We start from the raw sequence: 22,545 nt of genomic DNA, 5'->3' as shown, positions 1-22,545 counted from the left end.
CACATCAAATATCCCGGATAGCTGGGCTTGGAATTTTGAAAGAAGTGGAAGTTTTACAGTCAGGTCGGCCTATAGAATGATGGTAAACACAAAATATAGGAGAGGCATATGGATGGATGGAAGTGCGGGCTCCTCAAGCTCCAACAGAGATGAGCAATCTTGGAAACTCCTGTGGGGTACTCAAGTACCGGGGAAAATACATATGTTTTTGTGGATATTAGCATGCCATTCTATCCCAATGGAAGATGTGAGAGTAAAGAGAAAATGGCAACAACGAGTGCTTGCAGCTTGTGTGGTGCGGAGGACTCATGGCGACACTCGTTGCTTGAGTGCTCGATGGCCAGATGCGTTTGGGCATTGGTCGATGGGGAACTCGCGGAACACCTGTGCGAGACGACGGAGCCTAGCGCTAAGCAGTGGTTATTCACAATGATAGACACGTTATCGCATGCAGCCTTCGTGAAGCTATCAGTAACCCTTTGGGCAATCTGGTGGGCGAGGAGGAAAGCAATACACGATGACATATTCCAGAGTCCTGCAGCTACTCACCAGTTTATATGCAGCTTTATCAGAGAACTTGATGTTCTATCAGCCAAAAAGGTCAAGCCGCAGGGAGTCAACAGGGCTGGTGCACAGCGGCCCAAAGCGCCTCCACCGGGCTTCATGAAAATTCACGTTGATGCAAGCATTGCAAGAAATCAAAGCAGAGGAGCGGCCTCGGCTGTGTGTAGAGATGCGAACGGTAATTATGTTGGAAGCTCCTCTTTGGTTATTGAGGGAGTGAGCAATGCTGCAACTATGGAAGCTATTGACTCCCTGCAGGGAGGCTCTCTCCTTAGCAGATGACCTAATGTTACAGAACTTCGTTGTGGCGTCTGACTCGAAGCAGGTTGTGGGTGAGATCAACAGCGGCTCCAATGGTGTGTACGGGACCATCTTATCGGAGATAAAAAATAGGGCTCTTTTTTTTTAATTGCAATTTTACTTTCGAAGGCCGAGCGGTCAACCGCGACGCCGATAGGTTAGCCAAGTTATCAAATTCTCTAGATCAGGGGAGACATGTTTCGTTGATGCAACCCCATGATCCGATTGTGATGCCACTCCATGTGGAGTTTGATCAATAAAACTTGGTGATACCCCTAAAAAAACTTAAAACTGATGCTAAAAAAACCCTCTGTACTTAAAACTTGTTTCTCTCTGCAAATAGAATGGGCAGCGCTCCTGTCTTCCATTAAAAAAATGTACTAATATCTACAAGGGCACGGGATGATAACTCATGCTGTCTGAATCAATCTTGGTTTCTTGGTTCAGTACACGCCTGCAGCTAATCATACATGCGTCTGCAGCTAGAAATAGAGAAGCCTTGTGCCTCTCTTTGGTCTTGTTCAGATTTGAGAAAGGGTACGGCTGTTAGTAAATGGAAAGGGAACAAGAATGCTGAGTACTCTCACCGTTGGAGAGACGAAAAACATGATTAAATGGGTATAAAAGCCAGATATATAATCTAGATTGACCGTTGAGAGCATTATCAATTTAATACTTGGCGAAAGCCTTCTTTCTTAAATAGGATGTATAATCGTACATCCCAATACAATTTTAAATCGGTCATACACATTAACACATCCGAGGAGTTATGTGGCTATTCTAAGTGCAGAAGAAAAATGTATACATCTAGGCTATACATAGATATAGATGAGACGTAAGAAAGGATATACGATCGATCATTGTGTTGCACTACGTGGCATAGTAGTAGCTATCAGTTTGGTGTACTCGACTTTGATCTTCTTCAGCATCACTACCACATCATGCATCGTCATCCTCTGCTCAGGCAAGTCACTAGAGCAGATCAATCCCAACTCGAAGACCGACGCAAGAAAACCACCATCCTGATTGCAGCTAGAAAGAGAGGAGCCCTGCAGAAGCTGGCTATCAACGACTTGGACAAGCTTTGCAGGAAATGCCTGATGAACCCACTGCCTAAGAGTTAGTTGTGCGCCAAACATAGCATCTGTGGGTCTCCTTCCAGTGAAGACTTCAAGGAGCATGATTCCGTAACTAAACACATCGCTCTTCCGTGATGCTTTTCCAAGAGATCCGTACTCTGCTCAATAAAAACATAAATATAAATTGAAGCACAATTGTTCAACCATATTGTTTCAGGTTGGGACTTAATTTATAAATGGTTTAACAAGTAGTCAGCTGAACAAGATAACAAGAGCTAGCTAATTGCGTACCTGGTGACATGTACCCAACTGTTCCAGGCATGCTTGCACATGTCATGGAGTTGTCATCTAGAATCAACCTTGCAATGCCAAAGTCTGCCACATGTGCAGTCATCTCCTCATCGAACAACACGTTGCTAGGCTTCAAGTCACAGTGCAAGATCAACTTGTAGTACTCATGGTGCAGATAATCCATTGCCATTGACACATCAAGCATGATGTCTAGTCTCTCAAGAAATCCCAAATCCACTGTACTCTTTGGCTGGTGTAGGAGCATCTCCAAGCTGCCATTTGGCATGTACGGAAACACTAGTGCTCTGAAATCTAGATTGGAACATGTGTTGAGTATCTTTATCAGATTGCGGTGTCGCGCCATGCGAAGCACATGACACTCAACATCGAAACTTTGGATGGCCTGGTCCAGCTGCATATCAAGTACTTTTATAGCAACCACCAAACCGGTGCTTAGTTGGCCCTTGAAGACTTTTCCGAAGCTTCCGCATCCCAAGAGGTTGTCTTCACTGAAACTATTGGTGGCACGAATGAGCTCATGATAGGAGACTATCCGATGGCCTATGATATCGGTGGCATCGGCAAAATCTTTGTCCTCTCCCCCCATAGGTTTCTTTCCGAACCATAGGTATACACAAATGGCAATAGCGCTAATAGCTAATGTGAGTGTTGGGAGTAGAATTTGTAGCAAGTGTTTGTTACTTGAGCGAGGTATGTTAAGGCATGGCAAAAATTCTAGGCGCGGAGCACCACATAGCCCAACATTCCCAATCAACGATTGTAACGTGAGGTTTGAGAAAACACCTCCCTCGGGTATTTGGCCTTCTAGACTATTGAATGAGAGGTTCAAGGTAGTCAAGTATGTAAAGTTGGCAAGGAATATGGGAATGCTACCTGAGAGATTGTTAAATGAGAGGTCTAATGATGCTAAGTTGCTTAGCTTTTCTAGTGGGCCTGGAATTGAGCCTTTGAAGGAGTTATGCGATAGATTTAGGTAGATTAGCATATTAAGTTGTCCGAAGGAGTCTGGGATGCTTCCTATCAAGAAGTTGGAAGAAATGTCCATTTGGTATATTTGTCTTAGACCTGAAACATCGTCTGGTAGTGCACCAACAAAGTAATTGTGAGAAATATCTAGTGTGATAAGTTTATCTAGGTGGAAAAGGCTTGCAGGTATCATTGAACTTAACTGGTTACTAGACAAGTCGATGTTTTCTAACAAACTAAGATTTCCAAAGCTACTTGGTATAGATCCTGATAATTTGTTTGCATGGAAAGAAACCCGTTCTAGACTTCGGAGCATGCCCATTTGTGTTGGGATAGGGCCTAACATGTCATTGTCTAAGAGATTAAGCGATCCAAGATTTTTCAACAGTGCTATGGATTCTGGGACTGGCCCGGTTAATAGGTTGTTTGAAAGATCTATCTGTGTAAGGCTACTTATGTTTGAAATTGCTATCGGAAATCCACCTTTTAACTTGTTGTTAGTTGCAACAAAAGTGATTAATCGTGGGGTGAGATTGCCCACGTAGTCAGAGAGGACACCAGTGAAAAAATTATTGTCTATCTTAAGGGCTTGGAGTTGTCTGCAGTTGGAAAGAGCTGAAAAGAAGTCCAGATTTCCCTCTAAACTGTTTTCTCCCAAATCAAGTATGTTCAAAGCTGCATTTTCCCCAACTGTTCTTGGTACTTGGCCGAACAATTGATTATCTCTCAAACCTAGGAAAGACAATTTGGATAAGTTACCGATGGAAGATGGAATTTTACCTGATAATTGATTGCCTTCAAGATGCAGATACCAAAGGTCATGCATAAGACCTAGTTCTGGTGGAACCCCCCCTGTCAGATTGCCCCTGGAGAGGTCTAGTACAGTAAGACTGGTCAGATTAAAAAGAGCAGCTGGGATGGAGCCAATAAGGTTATTAAAACCCAAGGAGAGGACTTGGAGGTGTGACAATTTGGCTAACCATGTTGGCACAACATCCATAAAAGAGTTTCCACCTAAATCAATTACTTGGAGGTACTGGCATGACGCAAGACCGGCTGGAAACCGGCCGACAAAATTGTTACCACTTAGCGAAATAGTCTGCAACATCGGGAGGCTAAAACTATGATTGCTCGGAATCATTCCGGTTAGGTTAACGTTTCCTGCAAGTAGTATGTCATGCAGTCTGGACTTGTTGTACATGGCTTGTGGCACTAGGCCTGAGAGTTGATTGATCCCTAGGTTAAAGACTTCAAGCCTAGATAGCGATGCAACGGAGTGTGGTATAGGACCCGACAGGCTGTTATTTCCAAAATTGATGTACATCAAGAAAGGTGTGTTGTTGAACAGATGCGGTGGTATTTGGCCACTCAAGTCATTTTTCATTAAACTAATTTTTCTAAGATTGTGCATACGCAGCAACATCTCTGGAGGGATTTGGCCCGAGAGTTGGTTTGAAGCTAGATTAAAGAGCTCGAGCCTCGTAAGGTTTCCTAGGACAGTAGGTATGGCATCAGACAAGCTATTCTCCATGAGACCAAGAGACCTAAGACGACGTAGCCTACCAAGTTCCGCTGGGATGGAGCCCATCAGATTGGTGCGGGTGAGGTTGAGGATGGAGAGGAAAGAGAGGTTACCCATGTGAGGAGCCATAGATCCTACGAGAGGTGTATCCACCAGTGATAAGGCAGTGACGCGTTGCCTGCGCCGGCTGCATGAGACGCCGACCCAGTGGCAGAAAGATGTGTCGGTGGTCCAGTTACCAGCAAGGATGCGGTCAGGGTCGCCGAGCTGCGCTTTGAAAGCGAGCAGTGCGGCGAGATCGATGTCACTACGATTGCCATTGGTGGGAGTGGGAGAAGAAGCCGAGATGGACGAGAATAGGACTAGCAGGAAGATGGGAATACGGGAAGACATGGATGGAGCGGCCATTGAGCTGGGTTGCTTGCCTATGTGCGGTGAACAGCTTGTGGGAGTAGTGACGAATTTATAGGCACTTTCCGTAGGATCTCATGCATCCTTCTCGAGGCCACAAGCAGCGCATCGATCTTTCCATGGAAGTGGTCGCACCTTGCGCTAGCTTGCCGCTCTTGCCGGCGGTCACACGGCGCTGCAAGCATACATAGAGACACGCGGAGAGCTGTCGATCGTACTATGATGATGGAATCCCAGGAAGCTCACCGTGGCGGCAAGCAAGACGACACGGGGCTGAGCTATCGATGCAACCTTGAGTCGCCCAAGCAGACACGGCCAGCTTTGCCATGCACACCAGACTTGTCAACTCCGTATACTAGTCAATATTTGGTGTTGTCCCTACGTAGTATAAATTTAAAAGTATTACTAGATAGCCTACGGTTCCGGTTCGTAAGATGGTGTCGTTTTGTTGACCGCCGACTTGACTCTCTGCACGTGCCAACGTAGCTCTGAACTTTATTTTGTAGTACTGGGGTGTGGCACTTACTTCTTTTTTACCGAAAAATTAATCAAACACCATGGCAGTACAAAGAACATCATAAGTAACAAAATTTACATATATTCGTTGACCATCTAGCGACGACTACATGCGACATGCGCTGGAGTGAGCCCAAGGCGTGCCGCCTCCTGTACTTCTTATATGGGCTAGCCCACTGCCTTCCTGATTTTCTCGTTGCGCTTGTCTGCCTCGGCGTGGAGCTAGCTTGCATTTCTTCTTCCTTTTTTTTCCTTTTTGTTAGTTTTATATATGTTACAAAAATTTCTAAATATATACGTAGTTTACTTTACTTAGATTTTTTGCTTGGAAAAACGAATTTGCTAGCTATTTTTATAATGTTCACTGTGCATTAAAAACTGTTCATGAAATGTATAAAAAATCCCATGGTGTAAAATAATACTACAATTAAAAAAATGTTCACCACATTTTAGAAATATTGATATTTAAAAAATATGTTCCTCAATTTTTAAAAAATACTCATGAAATGTAAACAAAAATACATAATTTGTAAAAATCCACACCATTCATAACTTGTTTATGAAATTTGGAAAATGTTCGCACATTTCAAAATATGTTTCATGTATTGTAAAAGTTGTTCATGCAACTTCTTAAAATGTTAACAACATGTAAAAAAAATCTTTGGGCCATTAAACAAATTTTCACACGTCTAAAAAATGTTCATGAAAATATAAAAATCTATTCATGGAAATTTTAGAAAAATGTTCATGACATGTAAAAAATTGTTCCTGCACTAAACCAAGACGATTAAAGAAGTTCAAGGATTTAAAAAAAAGGAAACGACAAGATATAAGAAGAAACAAAGGAAAATGAAAAAAGCCAAAAGAAAACCGATAAAGCTAGTAAAGAAAAACATAAAATTATTTGCTTGCATTTCACTTCTTCAGGCAACCACATGAAATACTGAAGCTGAAACAGAGACAACTCCTAGAAAGCAAAGTGATCTTGAGCGTCCCTCTACTGAAGTTGCTTTTACTTGCTACATACACTGTGTTTGATTGCCTCTATTACTTACTTCGATAATTCAGATTTAAGCTTTGTTACTGCTAGTAATTAGGGTTACCCCTGTCGGAAGTCAGAGTCCGAATACATACTCTGTTCTTAATTCGTTTATACAGTAGCTTTATGCATTCGGGAATATTTTGTGTGGACAAATGCACTGTGTTTGATTACACTTGTTGCAGAAAAAGTTGTGTCAGAATTGTTGTGCCGTGATTAGATCGACCATGGAACACAAGCATACATGTGTTTTGTGTCATCATTTATCATTTTGTATATATTCACGCATAGTTAGTACTCTCTTCGTCTTATAATATAAGAACGTTTTTGGCACTATCGAGGGAGTAGATGAGATCTATGTCCATTCATGGAACACATATCTGCACGATGCTTGCTGCGTCACTACATCCAAGTGTTCAGGCTGGCAGTGTAGTCCTCATCCCATGGGTCATTTGGTAGAGCAGAAATCACCATGTGTTTGTTGGCGCCGCCTCCTTGCAGCGCCGCTCTTCTTCTACCTTGAGCTGCCTCACACAAGTCTCCATCTCTCTCAAGCTACTCTTCTCCTCGGTGGCTTCTCACAAGAACACTCACACACACAACACACACATGTACCAAGGAAGAGGAACGGCTTTGCCAAAGACACTCCTTTGGTGAACCACAGTGGCTACATGTTTTTCTACAAGCCCTCACGGCCTCTCTCACTTTCTCACTAACTCAATGCAACACTTATACACACAAGGGGTTGGCTGACTTGCCAAGCTAGCCGCCTGTTAAACAAACTAGGGTTTGGAACAATGCTCGATACCTTTGGTGGGTACGGCTGTCATATATTTATAAGAGGGAACCGTACAAATACAGTTATGTTACAACACGTATACCTAATATACTTAGTCTAACACCCTCCCTGAATCTTAACTATGTCCTGAAACACTCAGAAGGTTAAGATTGCGACGACATCCTTCAAAAGAAGGCAAGGGCAAGGGTTTAGTGAAAATATCAGCAAGCTGATCCTTCGAAGAAACAAACTTAATCTGAAGGAGCTTCTGAGCAACACGTTCCCTCACAAAATGATAGTCAACTTCGATGTGCTTCGTTCGGGCATGAAATACTGGATTGGATGAAAGGTATGTTGCACCGATGTTATCACACCAAAGAACAGGCGGCTGAGTTGGGGAGACCTTCAACTCTCGAAGCAATGACTGCACCCACATGATCTCAGCTGTGGCATTAGCAACAGCTTTGTACTCAGCTTCGGTACTACTCCGAGACACCGTAGCTTGCTTGCGAGCTTGCCAGGCGATCAAGTTAGGCCCAAAGAACACAACATGTCCCCCCGTGGATCGCCGATCATCAGGACAACCAGCCCAGTCGGCATCAGAAAATGCTGAGATCAGTCCAGAATGCGCAGGCTGAAGATGGAGACCATATGAACCAGTGTGACGAACATAGCGCAAGATGCGCTTAACAGCTGACCAGTGAGGAGCACGTGGTGTATGAAGATACTGGCACACACGGTTAACTGCAAATGATATGTCTAGTCGAGTAATGAGCAAGTACTGCAGTCCACCCACAATGCTGCGGTACTCTGTGGCATCCTTAGGAGCAAGCAAGTCACCATCAAGAGCTGTCAGTTTGTCTGTAGCAGACATGGGAGTCGTAGCAGACTTGCACTGCAACATACCGGCACGACGCAGGAGATCCTGAGAGTACTTCTTCTGAGTAAGAGTCAAGCCACCATCAGAATGAAGAACCTCTAGGCCCAGAAAATAATGCAGTCTCCCAAGATCCTTAACAGCAAACTCAGCACCAAGAGAGAACACAAGCCGATCTGTAGCAGAAGCAGACGAACTGACAAGGATGATGTCATCAACATATACCAGAATGTACATAGTCACCTCAGGTCGCTGTAGAATAAACAGAGACGTGTCTGCTGTAGAAGGAACAAACCCATGCGCACGAAGAGCAGCGCCAAGACGGGCATGCCACGCACGCGGGGCCTGCTTCAAACCGTAGAGAGCTTTGACAAGGCGACATAAATGATGTGGCTGAGCAGGGTCAACAAAACCTGGCGGCTGACGCATATAAACCTCTTCTTCCAGAACTCCATGGAGAAAGGCATTCTGAACATCAAGCTGTCGAAGCGACCATCCGCGAGTAATAGCCAAAGAGAGAAGAACACGAATAGTAGTTGGTTTAATAACAGGACTGAATGTGTCTTCATAATCAATGCCATACCGTTGTTTGAACCCCTTGGCAACTAGGCGTGCCTTGTACCTCTCAATGGAGCCATCAACATGTTTCTTCACCTTGAATACCCATTTAGAGCCAATGATATTAACACCAGATGGAGGTGGAACAAGACGCCAAGTGTTGTTTCTTTGAAGGGCATGAATCTCCTGCTCCATCGCAGCACGCCAATGCGGGATGCCAAGCGCCGCTCGAAAATGTCGTGGTTCAGTCGTAGGGTCAGCCTCAGCAAGTGCCACACAGGCCGCAAGCCACGCGACAGTGCCGTCAGTGCGCTTCTTCGGTTGGAAGATGCCACTTTTGCTGTGAGTATGGGGACGCAGGACGACAGGCGGAGGTGGCGCTGGAGCTGCCATACCAGAGGAGCCACTATCCATCAGCGGCGAGGAGGACGCACCGGCGGGCGAGTCAGGCGCATCCGGTGGCACGGTCAGGGTCGGCGAAGACAGACCGGGCGTGATCGGCGTCGACGACCAGGCGACGAAGACTCGGTGACCTGCGAGGCCTCCGGCTCAGGGGAGAGCGCCGCGGGTCCAGCCGGCCCGGCCGACAGCTCCGCAGGTTCGGCCGGCCCAGGCAACAGCGAGGCCGCTGGCCCCGGCGACTTGGTCACCCCGTCGGATCCTCGTGCATGGGGCATGCACGCGTGATCGACGTCGGGGTCAAGGGGGGTAGTGGCGGGGGCAGCCTCGTCGAGCGCCTCATCCGGCGTAGCAGCAACTGGCGCAGTTGTGGCCATATCATCATCCAGAAGCTCAAGTCGAGCGCCTCGTCCAGTCCCTGCACCATGGTTAGGCAACAACAGAGGAGAATATGCAGCATCCACAAATTGATCAGGCAAGACTGGGAAAGAGTGCAACTCAGTGACGGGAGTATCGGTGGGTGATGTGAGCATGGAAAACGGGAAGACAGTCTCATCGAACACAACATCACGAGAAATGTAAACACGATTTGACGGGATGTGAAGACACTTGTAACCTTTGTGGAGAGGACTGTACCCAAGAAACACACATTGTTTAGATCGATACTCAAGTTTATGCTTATTGTACGGACGAAGATGCGGCCAACACGCACAGCCGAACACTTTGAGGAGGGAGTAATCTGGAGTTTCATTAAGCAACACTTCGAGTGGAGACTTCATGTGAAGGCGTCGTGTGGGAATCCTGTTTATCAAAAAACAGGCAGTAACAAAAGCATCGCTCCAGAACCGAAACGGGACAGAGGCATGTGCAAGAAGTGTCAGGCCAGTTTCAACTATGTGACGGTGTTTGCGCTCAGCTGCACCGTTCTGCTGATGTGTATGAGGACAAGACACATGGTGTGAGATGCCAAGCTTCTGAAAGAAGGTGTTAAGGTTACGATACTCACCCCCCCCCAGTCTGACTGAACATGGATAATTTTGTGCTTAAGCAATCGTTCAACATGTGCTTGAAATTGCATAAAGACATGAAACACATCAGATTTGCGCTTAATAAGATAAATCCAAGTAAAGCGACTGAAAGCATCGATGAAACTGACATAATAGTTGTGACCACTAACAGAAGTTTGGGCATAGCCCCACACGTCTGAAAACACAAGTTCAAGAGGAGCCGTGACAACACGACTTGATACAGAAAAAGGCAACTGATGACTCTTGCCTTGTTGACAAGCATCACACACTAGAAACTCCTTATTACTCGACTCAACAGGAAGATGATGGCGATGAAGCACATGGCGCACAATGGGAGTAGCGGGGTGGCCAAGGCGAGAGTGCCACTGTGACGACGACACCCGAACACCACTGAAAACTTGAGAGACTCGTGGCACATCAAGTGCGTATAAGCCGTCGCGAGCTCGACCACTAAGAAGAACGTCCCTCGTGTCCCGGTCCTTAACAAAAAATGGAAAGGGTGAAACTCAACAAACACATTGTTGTCACGAGTTAATTTAGGAACCGAGAGTAAACTACGTGTGACTGAGGGAACACGAAGGACATCAAGCAGATGCAAGGTTTTAGTGGTACGTGAAAGAAGAGATGCCTGACCAACATGTGAGATGGGCATACCTGATCCATTGGCCGTGCGGACCTGATCGTGACCGGTGTAGGGCTGGCGAGTGGCCAGCTTGTCAAGCTGACTCGTCAAATGGTCCGTAGCGCCCGTATCCATGTACCAGGCAGGATCCACCGAGTATGAAGGAGTGAACCCGGGATCCGGTGTAGCGAGAGCAGCTTGCTTCTCATTGCCCTTCCCATTGTTCCCAATGCCAAGAAAATCTCGTTTAAAGCGACGATGGCAGCGAGACGCCAAGTGCCCCTCGATGCCGCAGAGTTGACACTCAACCCCACCACCACATGCCTCGCAGTGGAGCCGCTTGCGGCCAGCCGTCGGAGGTGGAGCGGACGGACGGGGCTGGTTGCCTGAGGTCGGCGGCGCCTTCTGCTTGGCACCGCGGGCGCCCCCGCGGAGAGCAGCGTTCGCAGAAGGGCCCTCCGTGTAGACGCCAACGGAGCGGCGAGCAGCGAGCCTCTGTTCGGTGTTGAGAAGGCGTGCATAGAGATCGCGAGGCGGCATCGGTGTGTCACGTCCATTAATGTTTTCAACGAGAGAATCATAGTCCTCATCAAGCCCATTGAGAATGAACGAAGTAAACTCCTCATCACGAAGAGGCTTCCCAATAGACGACAGTGTATCAGCCAAACTTTTGACCTTGTCGAAGAAGGCCGTGACGGAGAGGTCATTTTTCTTGACCTCACCCAGCTGGTTACGAATGGCAGAGGAACGGGCCAGCGACTGCGAGGAAAAGCTGGAGTCGAGCGTGGCCCATGCATCCCTCGACGTCGCGGCAAAGACCACCATGCCGGCCACGGAGGGTGTGAGCAAGGACTGAATGGCACCCAGAATAGCTTGATCCTGAGCGATCCACCGACGATGAGCAGGGTTGGACACCATGACGGAGCCACCAGCGGCCGAGGGCACCGGAACCATGGCCGGGGGACACGGCAGCGTACCATCGACGTACCCCTCAAGGTAGTGACTACGCATCAGCGGCAACACCTGAGCACGCCACAGGAGGTAGTTGTCAGCAGAGAGCTTCACCGTCACCAGGTGAGCAAAGTGGAAAGGTCCTGGTTCAGCCACCGGTGCGGAGAGCTGCGAGTCGTACGTCGGGGAAGCACTGTACGGAATCAGCGCATCGGCCGATGGAGGCGGACGGTAGTGTTGGTGATGACCGTAGGGCGCCGTAGGAGGTACGCCATAGGGCAGCAGTGGCGCGACGTACGGCACAGAGGCAACATAGGGCGCGCCATACGGCGACTCATAGGGCACCGCGGAGGACGAAGCATACGGCGCCGGCGCGACGTACGGCGACGATGGAGCGACGTACGGCGCTGGATACGACCCGCCGTAGGGCACCTGGACGGCGGCACCACGAGGGCCTGAAGCCGGCGGCGCAACATGCGATGGAGTCGCGCCGTACGGAAGCCACGCAGAGGCACCGTAGTTTACCTCCAGAGATCCATCACGGGGCGGCGGCGCAACATGCGATGGAATCGCGCCGTGCGCTGGATCATAGGAGTTTGGCGCCAGGGCTGCATCACGAGGAAGTGACGCATCACGGGCGAGCGACGATCGGGGTGCTGGCGGGTGCGATCCCGATGTGGCCGGACGGGCCCAGGCGAGCGGAGCGGACGCCATGAACGGCGACTCCGTCGCCAGGGTTGACGGAGGCGGCACGGCGGCGAAGGCCGACGCGGCGGCGGCAGAGGAAGCGGAAGCACGGTGCGGATCGAACGCGTCGTCTGATACCATGTTAAACAAGCTAGGGTTTGGAACAATGCTCGATACCCTTGATGGGTACGGCTGTCATATATTTATAAGAGGTAACCGTACAAATACAGTTATGTTACAACACGTATACCTAATATATACTTAGTCTAACACCGCCACACCCGGCCGCACTAACCCACTATGCACTCATGCACTAACTTCCGGCACACTCGGCCACTAATCAACTCACGCACGGGCAGCAACAAACTGCTGAACCACTCATGTCATTACATGCATGCTTCCTATTCCCTTTGTTCTTAAATATAAGTCTTTCTAGAGATTCCAACAAATGACTACATACGAAGTAAAATAAGTGAATCTACACTTTAAAATATATCTACATATATCCGTATGTTGTAGTCCATTTAAAATGTCTAAAAAGACTTATATTTAGAAACGGAGGGAGTACTAACTACATCCCAACACTCGGCTAACAAACTCATGCAGCCTAATCACTACCACATCCACGCCTATGCCCGGCACTTGCTCAACCTCTTCTTAGCGGCCAAAGGACTAGGCCAACTCAACATGCACGCACTACCAGAATTAGCTACGTTGCCGACGGCCGTACCAGAATTAGCTACGTTGCCGACGGCCCACGGCCGTCGGCATAGGCCCAAAAGCCGTTGGCAAAGGGTTACGCCGACGGCCCCCGTCGGCATAGCCCCGTTGGCAACTCGTACGTCGGCGTACCTCAGGGCGGCCGTTGGCATATAAAAACCGTCGGCATAGTGAGCTAAGCCGACGGGGGCCGTACCACCGTCGGCATACACAAACCGTCGGCAACATTTTGCACCTGATGGACGTTGACGGCGCCGACGTTAAAGGTTTGCCAATTATACACTGACATGTGGCAGCCTTTGAGCGATCGTGGCCTGGCGGTACGCCGATGGTTAGGCCGTCGGCATAGCCCCAAAAGCTATGCCGATGGCCTAACCGTCGGCGTAGCTCCACGCCAGGCTTCCCAGAGGCTGCCACGTGTCGGTCGCTGGTAACACGTTGGGAGCTATGCCGACGGTTTAACCGTCGGCGTAGCTATGCACTATTTTCTTTTTTTTCTTTTTTATTGCATTTCAATTCAAATAACAGCATATGTATATATATCATCATCATCACAACAGAAAAGAGAAGATAATTATCACAAGTTCATCATCATCGCAAGTCCAACATGATAAACATCATCACAAGTCCAACATAAAAGTATCATCATCGCAAGTCCAACATGATAAACATAATAGCAAGTCCAACATAGAAGCATCATCATCGCAAGTCCAACATGATCACAATAAAAGGCTTAAGCGGCATCACTTCCACTGCCAAAGCCGAGGTCGTCACCGCTACTGCTAGCGCTAGCGCCATCGCCACCGCCAAGCCAGACCGGAGTGACTGGGCTCCGTGACTTAGGAGTGGAACCATTAGTAGCACCACCACCGGTGGATGATCCACCGGTTCCCTGCATGTTTGGAAAGAGATGGTAAGGCAATATATGATTGTATTGAATAAACGAGAAGTTGTGGTTGAATAGGTTGGTGATGTACTAACCGGAGTGACATTGTACTGGTCTGCCAGAAATTGTTCAAACGTAGGCACCACTGGTTGTGGTCCAGGAGGTGGTGGTGGTGGTTCCATTGTAGGAATCTGCCTGGTTCCAGTCGTAGAGCCGCTGACATAGGCAAACATAAGCTGCATCATGCGACTGTTGTGCTCTGTGACTGCTGCAACTCTCTAGTTCCACTCGTAGAGCCGCTGACGTTGGAACTCCATGTAGGCCTACAATATGACATGATGCAACTCATAATACATAACAAAGCGGAAAATAAAAGTAGAAAGAAAGAAGATAAGAGGGAAAATACTTACAGAGTTGCGCTGGCCTAGGATGGCCTATGCAGTGGACATGCTCGGGCGCGGGCGCGGGCTCGGCCCCGGGTTGGTAGCTCGGATCCGTCTATAGGAGATAGAAGGGGTGATCACCGAATCCAGAACCGCCGACCGACCATGACTCTTCGGCCCTATGCTCACCACCACCCTCTCATCAGAATCCACAGACATGGGGTCTGCTTTGTCAGGATTCCACTTCTTAAACTCCTTCTTGTAGGGCTCCAGGTTCTCCCCGGCATTGCCATAGTACTCACTCTTGTCATCCTTGCGATTAGGCCGCACACGGGCGAGCCTCCACGACTCGATGTCTGAGAGCCGGCCGCTTCAATTTCTCCTCCTGCACCGCCAAACAAAGGTTAGTCATACATAAGAACATACGGCAAATAGAAGATCAAGAATGTTTCATGTACATAGATATACCTGAATTTTCTTGGTGTGCTAGTGGTTTCGGTTTCCCTGACCGTGTGTTCCGTCACATCCTCGATTAGCCTTGTTTATGCTGCTCTTGGCAGCAAACTCTGTGTCCGCGCCAACCCACATATCCACCAATCCCGCCCATCCCTCAGGGTGGCGATAGCACCAATCAGGAGTCACCTACATAATGAAGCATAATGGCATGTGAACACGAAACAATGAAATTTACCACAAACGTCGGAATGAAAAGTCTGTTATGCTTACCAACATGTACTGCTCCCGTTCCAAGGTAAGGTCCTGTGCCTTAGCTTCTTCTTTGGTCACCTTCACGCCATGTTTGTCGTGATAATACCGTGAGATGGCCACCCAGCGCACCTCGTACTGTATCTGACGGGTCTGCTTCCTCGCAGCCCGCAACACATACTCATCGGTCATGGCCTTGTGCTCCTCAAGAACTCTATAGAATTTCTAGAGGCAATCATAAAATCAGAATGGAACAAGCGATGAGTTAAACGATTCGATGATAAACTATGAAAGAAACTCAAGACTAGTGCTTCTAAAGAGGACTTTGTCGGTGTCAAAACCGGCGGATCTCGGGTAGGGGGTCCCGAACTGTGCGTCTAAGGTCGATGGTAACAGGAGACAGGGGACACGATGTTTACCCAGGTTCGGGCCCTCTCTATGGAGGTAATACCCTACTTCCTGCTTGATTGATCTTGATGAATATGAGTATTACAAGAGTTGATCTACCTCGAGATCGTAATGGCTAAACCCTAGAAGTCTAGCCTGTATGACTATGGTAATGAGTATATCCTTTCCGGACTAAGCCCACCGGTTTATATAGACACCGGAGGGATCTAGGGTTACGTGGAGTCGGTTACATAGAAAGGAATCTTCATAGTTGATCGCCAAGCTTGCCTTCCACGCCAAGAAGAGTCCTATCCGGACACGCGTACAGTCTTTAGCCTTCGTGTCTTCACAGCCCATCAGTCCGGCCCAAGGATAACAGGCCGGACGCCCGAGGACCCCTTAGTCCAGGACTCCCTCAGTAGCCCCTGAACCTGGGTTCAATGACGAGGAGTCCGGCGCGCAGATTGTCTTTGACATTGCAAGGCGGGTTCCCCCTTTTCCGAACTCCAGAATAGTCTTCGGACACGATGATTGTATCCGGACCTGTAACACGCACCACACACAACCGCAGAGAGAATATAATACTTCCACGAGTCCAATCCGCTGACAACTTTTTATGACATCACATCGGCCCGGTCATTATTTCGAACCGTTTTTTCATCTGCTGCTCCACGTTCCGAGACGCGGTTGCCATTGGCACGTCTTGTCCAAGCAGAGATCGTGTCCCCTTATTGCGGGATTCTCATCAATACGGGCGTGGGTAACCCCACCGCGCCATTTACACAGGCAAGTTTCGAGGCAAATGGGGAGGCGTTCAATATTCACTGCCTTTATAAGGGGATAAGGATTCCCTTCTTCTCCCATGCCTTCTCTGTTTCTCCACCCTTCCAATCTTGAGCTCCAGCGCCCAAGTTCTCATCTTCCTTCCACTCGAGCTAGCACTTCAACCATGTCCGAATCCGGAGGTCAGGGCAAGTGGATGGTCTCCTCTGTTAAGGAGAAGGATATTACTGAGCTTGGGGCGGCCGGGTACTTGGCGAAGGAGATCGGCCACTGCCTTCCAGCCCAGGGGCAAATCGTCCCCACGCCGAAGCCCAACGAGAGGGTGGTATTCATCCCTCATTTCCTCTGCGGGCTAGGGTTTCCTCTCCACCCTTTCGTCCGCGGGCTGATGTACTATTACGGGATAGACTTCCATGATCTATCTCCGATCTCTTTCCTCAACATCTCGGCGTTCACCGTCGTGTGTGAGGCCTTCCTCCGCATCCATCCCCACTTCGGGCTGTGGCTCAAGGTCTTCAACATGAAGCCGAAGGTGGTGGATGGCCAGCACGCGGAGTGCGGAGGAGCCATGGTGAGTAAGGTGTCCAATGTCTCCTGGCTGAAAGGCACTTTCGTGGATACTGTCAAGGAATGGCAGAAACAATGGTTCTACATTACAGAACCCCGCGGCACCAACTGGGCCGCAGCTGCCGAATTCAACCCCGGTGCCCCAATGCGGCTCACCTCCTTGGCCGAGAAGAGCCCGGACTGGTGTTCGTCAGACGAGCTGATAGCGCTGCAGACGCGCGTTCAAAGCATGGTGGTCAAGAATGTCAAGCTTGTCGATGTAATCCAGGTGATGCTAGTTCGCCGGATTCTCCTGTGCCAAAGCCGAAGACGCCCTCTATGGCAGTTCAATCCGAAGAATCACCATACCCTGGAGAGGGTCTTCGAGACCACTCACGAGGGTGCCTGGAAGTTGCACTTTAAGGGCAACGAGAAACCGCCGGCCACCGATTCGGACCGTGGGCATGACATCAGCCACCTCGCCGGCGAGGTATGTTATTTTTAGCGTGTCCCCTACTTGCTTGTTTCGAGGATGATGTCTGATCTTTTATCATTGCTTCTTCAGGACTAGATGGAGAGGGCGAAGAGGATCCAGTGTCCGGCTCCGCTGCCTGAAGAACCGGTCATCCCACATTTAGCGAAGATGCTGGTGCCGGCACCCTATAAAGCGCCGGAGAAGAAGGCCAAGAAGAAGGCCAACGGGGCCAAGGGGGCCAAGAGTGGCCCCTGTCGCCAGGGCACTTCGGACGTGACGTCCGAAGACGAAGAAACCCATTCCTCCGTTCTTGAGGACGACAACGAGGAAGAGGAGGAGGAGGAGGAGGAAAACAACCCTCCCCCTGAGGAGGGAAAGAAGAAAAGGGCGGCCTCCATGAATCTAGAGACGGGAATGCCCAAAAAGGGGAAAGGCACCCTTGCGGTCAACACCGCGTGGGACGTTGACAGTAGTCCAGAGCGGCGCCCCCGTACTAAGCCCCGGGCCGCATCGTAAGTACTATGACTCATACATACCGTATATCCGGCCTCTCCTCTTTACCGTTTTGACATAGTCAATTGTGCTATTGCAGTCCGGCCCATGACAGCATCCCGCGATCCTCATCTGGAGGTTCGTTGGATCCAGAGGAAATGGCCAGCGCGTCACCACCGACCGCTCACTCCCTCGAGGCCAAGGATGACACCGAAGTGCTGTCCCGGAGGACCACTCCGGGCCGGGGAGGGGCCCAGGAAGCTGTCTAGGAGGCGATACCTCCGCTGCCGGACACATGGGGGAACAAATCCCCATGGAGACTGGCAAGGAGGGCCGTATTCAGTTTGACCCTCAGCCGGATACGATTCCGGAGACCCATGCGGCTCCAGAATCCGGCGAGCAGCCTCCTTCGAAGGAGGAGGGTACGCCAATTCCACTGATGGCCCCTGTCCAACCAGGGGCACCGGATAACCTGATGGAGGCGCTACAAGGCGCCTCCATTGTGGACGAGCACCGTGTCCTTATGGGTACGGTGATCGAGAAGGTTAAGTCCGCCAAGAGCGGACTAAATGAAGCCTGCAGCAACCTGTTGACAGGTTTTGAGGTAAGCCACGTAGAAAGAGAACAACCCCATGCAGACAGTAGCCCCTGAGACAGTGTCCGGTGTTTGGAAAGAAAGACCGGACGGAGGATCAATCCTTTGTTGTAGGAGACTAACTTGATATGTATGAATAAGCAGGCGTCGCAGTTGGCCGCGACCTCGCATACTGCCGAAGTCTCTGAACTGAAGCAGAGGCTGGAGCGGGCCGAGAACGAGCTCGGCGAGGTGAAGATTCAGCTCAAGGAGAAGCAAGGTGTGTAACGACTTGCTGTGTATTCGGAAAGAATAAGTGGTGTGTATTGACCAGAATGTCATAATATGTGTAGGAGCGGCGACCGAGGTCGAGGCCCTGAAAAAGGCCCTGGCCGAAGCTGAGGGGAAGGCTGCCTAGCAGCAAGCCGCTCGTAAGAAGCTCAAGGCCCGTGTCAACGAGGTCCAACAGGAGCTTCAGGACGCGGTGAAGAAGTGCGAGACCTTGGAGCGCGATGCGTCGGTTCAAGAGACGGAACTCGCCAAGGCTCGTCAGAGCGCGGAGGCCGCGCGGAATGAGGCACATGACGCCCTCCAGGAGATCCAGGAGGCCAAGAAGATCGCAGCGGGTAAGGCAGTTAACATGCAAAGCAAGTATGCGGAGAGGAAGTACCTTTTACTAACCCGGATTCGGAGTTGCCCAGGAGCTTTTGCGGATCTGCCACGCAGCATGTCCGATGCTGCGGAGTTCTTCCGAGCCAAAGAAGGGAGCTCCACGGAGAAGCTGTTCTGGTCGCAGTACGCTGCGCTAGAACATCCGGTGCCCTTTACCGATCAACTGAAACAGCTGGTCGAGCTGCACCGGGTGGCCGAACTAGCCATGAAGGATTTGATAATCCGGCTGTCGCTAGTCGAGGCTATGCCCGACAGCTACTTTGGACTCGTGAAGCGGCTGGTGGACGCCTGTCCTCGGCTGGACGTCGTCAAGCGATCGGCGTGTATTGAAGGTGCACGCATGGCCTTCGCCGTTGCAAGATGTGGTGGGCGAAGATGTACGCTGTTGAGGTAACCAGGGGGCCGCCAGAGGGCAAGGAGCACCGCACACCCGAGCAATATTTTGCGGATGTCCTAGAGGGGTCTCGCCTTGCGGCAGCGCAGTGTTCGCAGGATGTCATATTTGAATGAGTGTGTTCGGACTGGCCCTTCCCTGTATAATGAAACAGAGTTGTTATGTAATATAATTTATGTTTTGAAAATTTTTACCTCCTGTGCGGCCGTGTTATATGAAATCTGAGGGTTGGCCAGTCGTCGACTTCTGACCTCACGTAGGTAGTACGGAGGTGTTCGGGATGGTATCTAAACAATCTTGATCCGATTATATGGTCCTTGAAGGAGTTGTTTAGCGCAACGAATCAGGCAATCAGACTATGCGGCGTTAACGCCCTCACTTAGCCATAGGAGTTTGACAAGTAAAAATGTTGGCGCAGCCCCTAGTATCGAACCAGGGTGGTATAGGCGCCTTGATCGGGAAGTACCGATCCTTCGCGTGATGCGGGAGAAATCTCCAACGATTTGTAACCTTCGAACAGCTGACCGGCTCTCACCGCATCATGACAGTCAGTTTTTGGCTTTCTCTACTAAGGTGCTCATCCGGTTGAACCAGGGCACAATCGCAGTAATTCTCCCTTTACTACTCTAGCCGATGTAGCGGAACGTAGGGTAGCAAGCACAGGAGCCAGGAAACCCAACTATTGACGAAAGACATGATTCGGAGCCAATGCATATAATGCTAAATTCGGGGTGCCGAACTTATCTATAAGAAGTGTTCGGACTTTGTTCCCGTATTATGGGGAGCCCCTGGCAAATGTGAAACGTACGAAAGTGTACAGGTGCTAGAAGATAAGTAATTAAAGGGAAACAGAAAGAGAGCAGAGGCAATATCTGGGACCCTTGAACTTGGGTCATGAGCTGTTTCCTTTATAATTTGATTAATGTGGTAAAGCGCATTGATACAAATAGTGCGATAAGCAACCGACTAGTTAACATGCCACAACCAAAGGCGAGCTACGTGTGGGTCCTGGAAACAGGTAGAATGATCGTTGAGTTGACCTCTAGAGCTTCCCCTGTACGCCTGTGCTTCGTGCCATTCTGGTGTGCTTATCCTTAGATAGGACTAGTAGTCAGGCCGTCAAAGGAGGTCTGTGTAAAAGAACCTAAAAAAAAGGAAATAATGAAGGTGTATGTGAGTCCGGGATCGGTCTAGACGAACTATGGATCACAAGCTAGCTGTGCCTCCGTCAACGCCCATGGAATTTTGAGTGCGTAATAATGTACACGTGGTACGAATGCCGCTACCTCATCGGGACTGGGACCGGGGCCGAATTGCTAATCGATCTCTTGACGAGCCGAGCTATCCTGTTGTAGTGTGGTCCGGACCCTCTTAATGATGTCCGGGGGCTCGGTAGCCGGATTATGGTTCTGCTTGAGAAGGCCGCTCTGTACTTCTGCTGCCAGGGCGGCGGTGTGCTCTTCTGTACGGAGGGAGCATTCCGTGTTTCCATTGACTGTTATGACGCCGCGTGGACCAGGCATCTTGAGCTTGAGATAAGCATAATGTGGCACCGCGTTGAATCTAGCAAACACGGTTCGTCCGAGCAGTGCGTGGTAGCCGCTGTGGAAAGGGACGATATCGAAGATTAGCTCTTCGCTTCGGAAATTATCCGGGGAACCGAAGACAACCTCCAGTGTGATTGAGCCTGTACAACGGGCCTCTATACCTGGTATTACTCCTTTAAAGGTAGTCTTTGTGGGCTTGATTCGTGACGGATTAATGCCCATTTTGCGCACTGTATCCTGATAGAGCAGGTTGAGGCTGCTACCACTGTCCATTAGGACTCGTGTCAGGTGAAATCCGTCGATGATTGGGTTGAGGACCAGTGCGGCCGAACCGCCATGATGGATACTGGTTGGATGATCTTGACGATCAAAGGTGATCGGGAATGACGACCATGGATTGAATTTTGGGGCGACTAGCTCTACCGCATAGACGTCCCTGAGTGCATGTTTGCGTTCCCTTTTGGGGATGTGTGTAGCATATATCATGTTCACCGTTTTGACTTGAGGGGGAAACTTCTTCTGCCCCCCAGTGTTCGGCCGGCAGGGCTCTTCGTCATCGTCCTCACTTTGTGATCCATTTTCTTTGTTCTCGACGTTTAACTTGCTGGCCTGTTTGAAAACCCAACAATCTCTGTTGGTATGATTGGCTTGTTTGTCTGGGGTGCCATGTATCTGGCACGGACGATCGAGAATACGGTCCAAGCTGGATGGTCCCTCACTGTTCCTTTTATACGGCTTCTTCCGTTGGCCGGACTTGGAGCCACTGAATCCGGCGTTAACTGTAGTGTCATCGGTGTTATCGCCATTGCTTCGGCGTTTGTGTCTGTTGCGCCGGAGCTTGCCGGTGCTGCTTTTGGCTTCGGAGGGGCCTGCCTCGCTGGCTATGTTTTTTCTACGAGCCAGCCAACTATCCTCGCCCGCGCAAAAGCGGGTCATGAGTGCCGTAAGGGCTGCCATAGATTTCGGCTTTTCTTGGCCGAGGTGGCGGCGAGCCATTCGTCGCGGATGCTGTGTTTAAAGGCCGCTAGGGCTTCGGCATTCGGACAGTCAACTATTTGGTTCTTCTTGGTTAGGAACCTAGTCCAGAATTTCCTGGCTGATTCTCCAGGCTGTTGGACTATGTGACTTAAGTCATCGGCGTCTGGTGGCCGAACATAAGTACCTTGGAAGTTGTCAAGAAAAGCTTCTTCCAAGTCCTCCCAGCTGCAGATGGAATTTTCAGGCAGGCTATTTAACCAGTGTCGAGCTGGACCTTTGAGCTTTAGTGGGAGGTATTTGATGGCGTGGAGGTCGTCTCCACGGGCCATATGGATGTGGAGAATAAAATCCTCGATCCATACTGCGGGATCGGTTGTTCCATCGTATGATTCAA

General features: G+C 49.6%; 1 protein-coding gene across 1 annotated transcript; it reads right to left on the bottom strand.

Annotated features, from left to right (window-relative positions):
* Positions 1–1,607: 1,607 nt before the first annotated feature.
* LOC123121230 (probable LRR receptor-like serine/threonine-protein kinase At3g47570) lies at positions 1,608–9,336 on the bottom strand. The gene is made up of 5 exons (XM_044541137.1): positions 8,280–9,336; positions 7,651–7,820; positions 5,290–5,329; positions 2,235–5,168; positions 1,608–2,101 (listed from the first exon to the last, which is right to left on the bottom strand). The coding sequence occupies exons 1-5, from the start codon at positions 9,334–9,336 to the stop codon at positions 1,722–1,724; spliced, it is 4,581 nt and encodes a 1,526-aa protein (XP_044397072.1). The 3' UTR covers positions 1,608–1,721.
* Positions 9,337–22,545: the final 13,209 nt, after the last annotated feature.

The sequence above is a fragment of the Triticum aestivum genome, chromosome 5D, assembly GCF_018294505.1.
Source record: "Triticum aestivum cultivar Chinese Spring chromosome 5D, IWGSC CS RefSeq v2.1, whole genome shotgun sequence".
Taxonomy (NCBI): Eukaryota; Viridiplantae; Streptophyta; class Magnoliopsida; order Poales; family Poaceae; genus Triticum; species Triticum aestivum.
The sequence above is the reverse complement of the archived record's forward strand: the minus strand, read 5'-3'. Positions and strand labels throughout refer to the sequence as shown.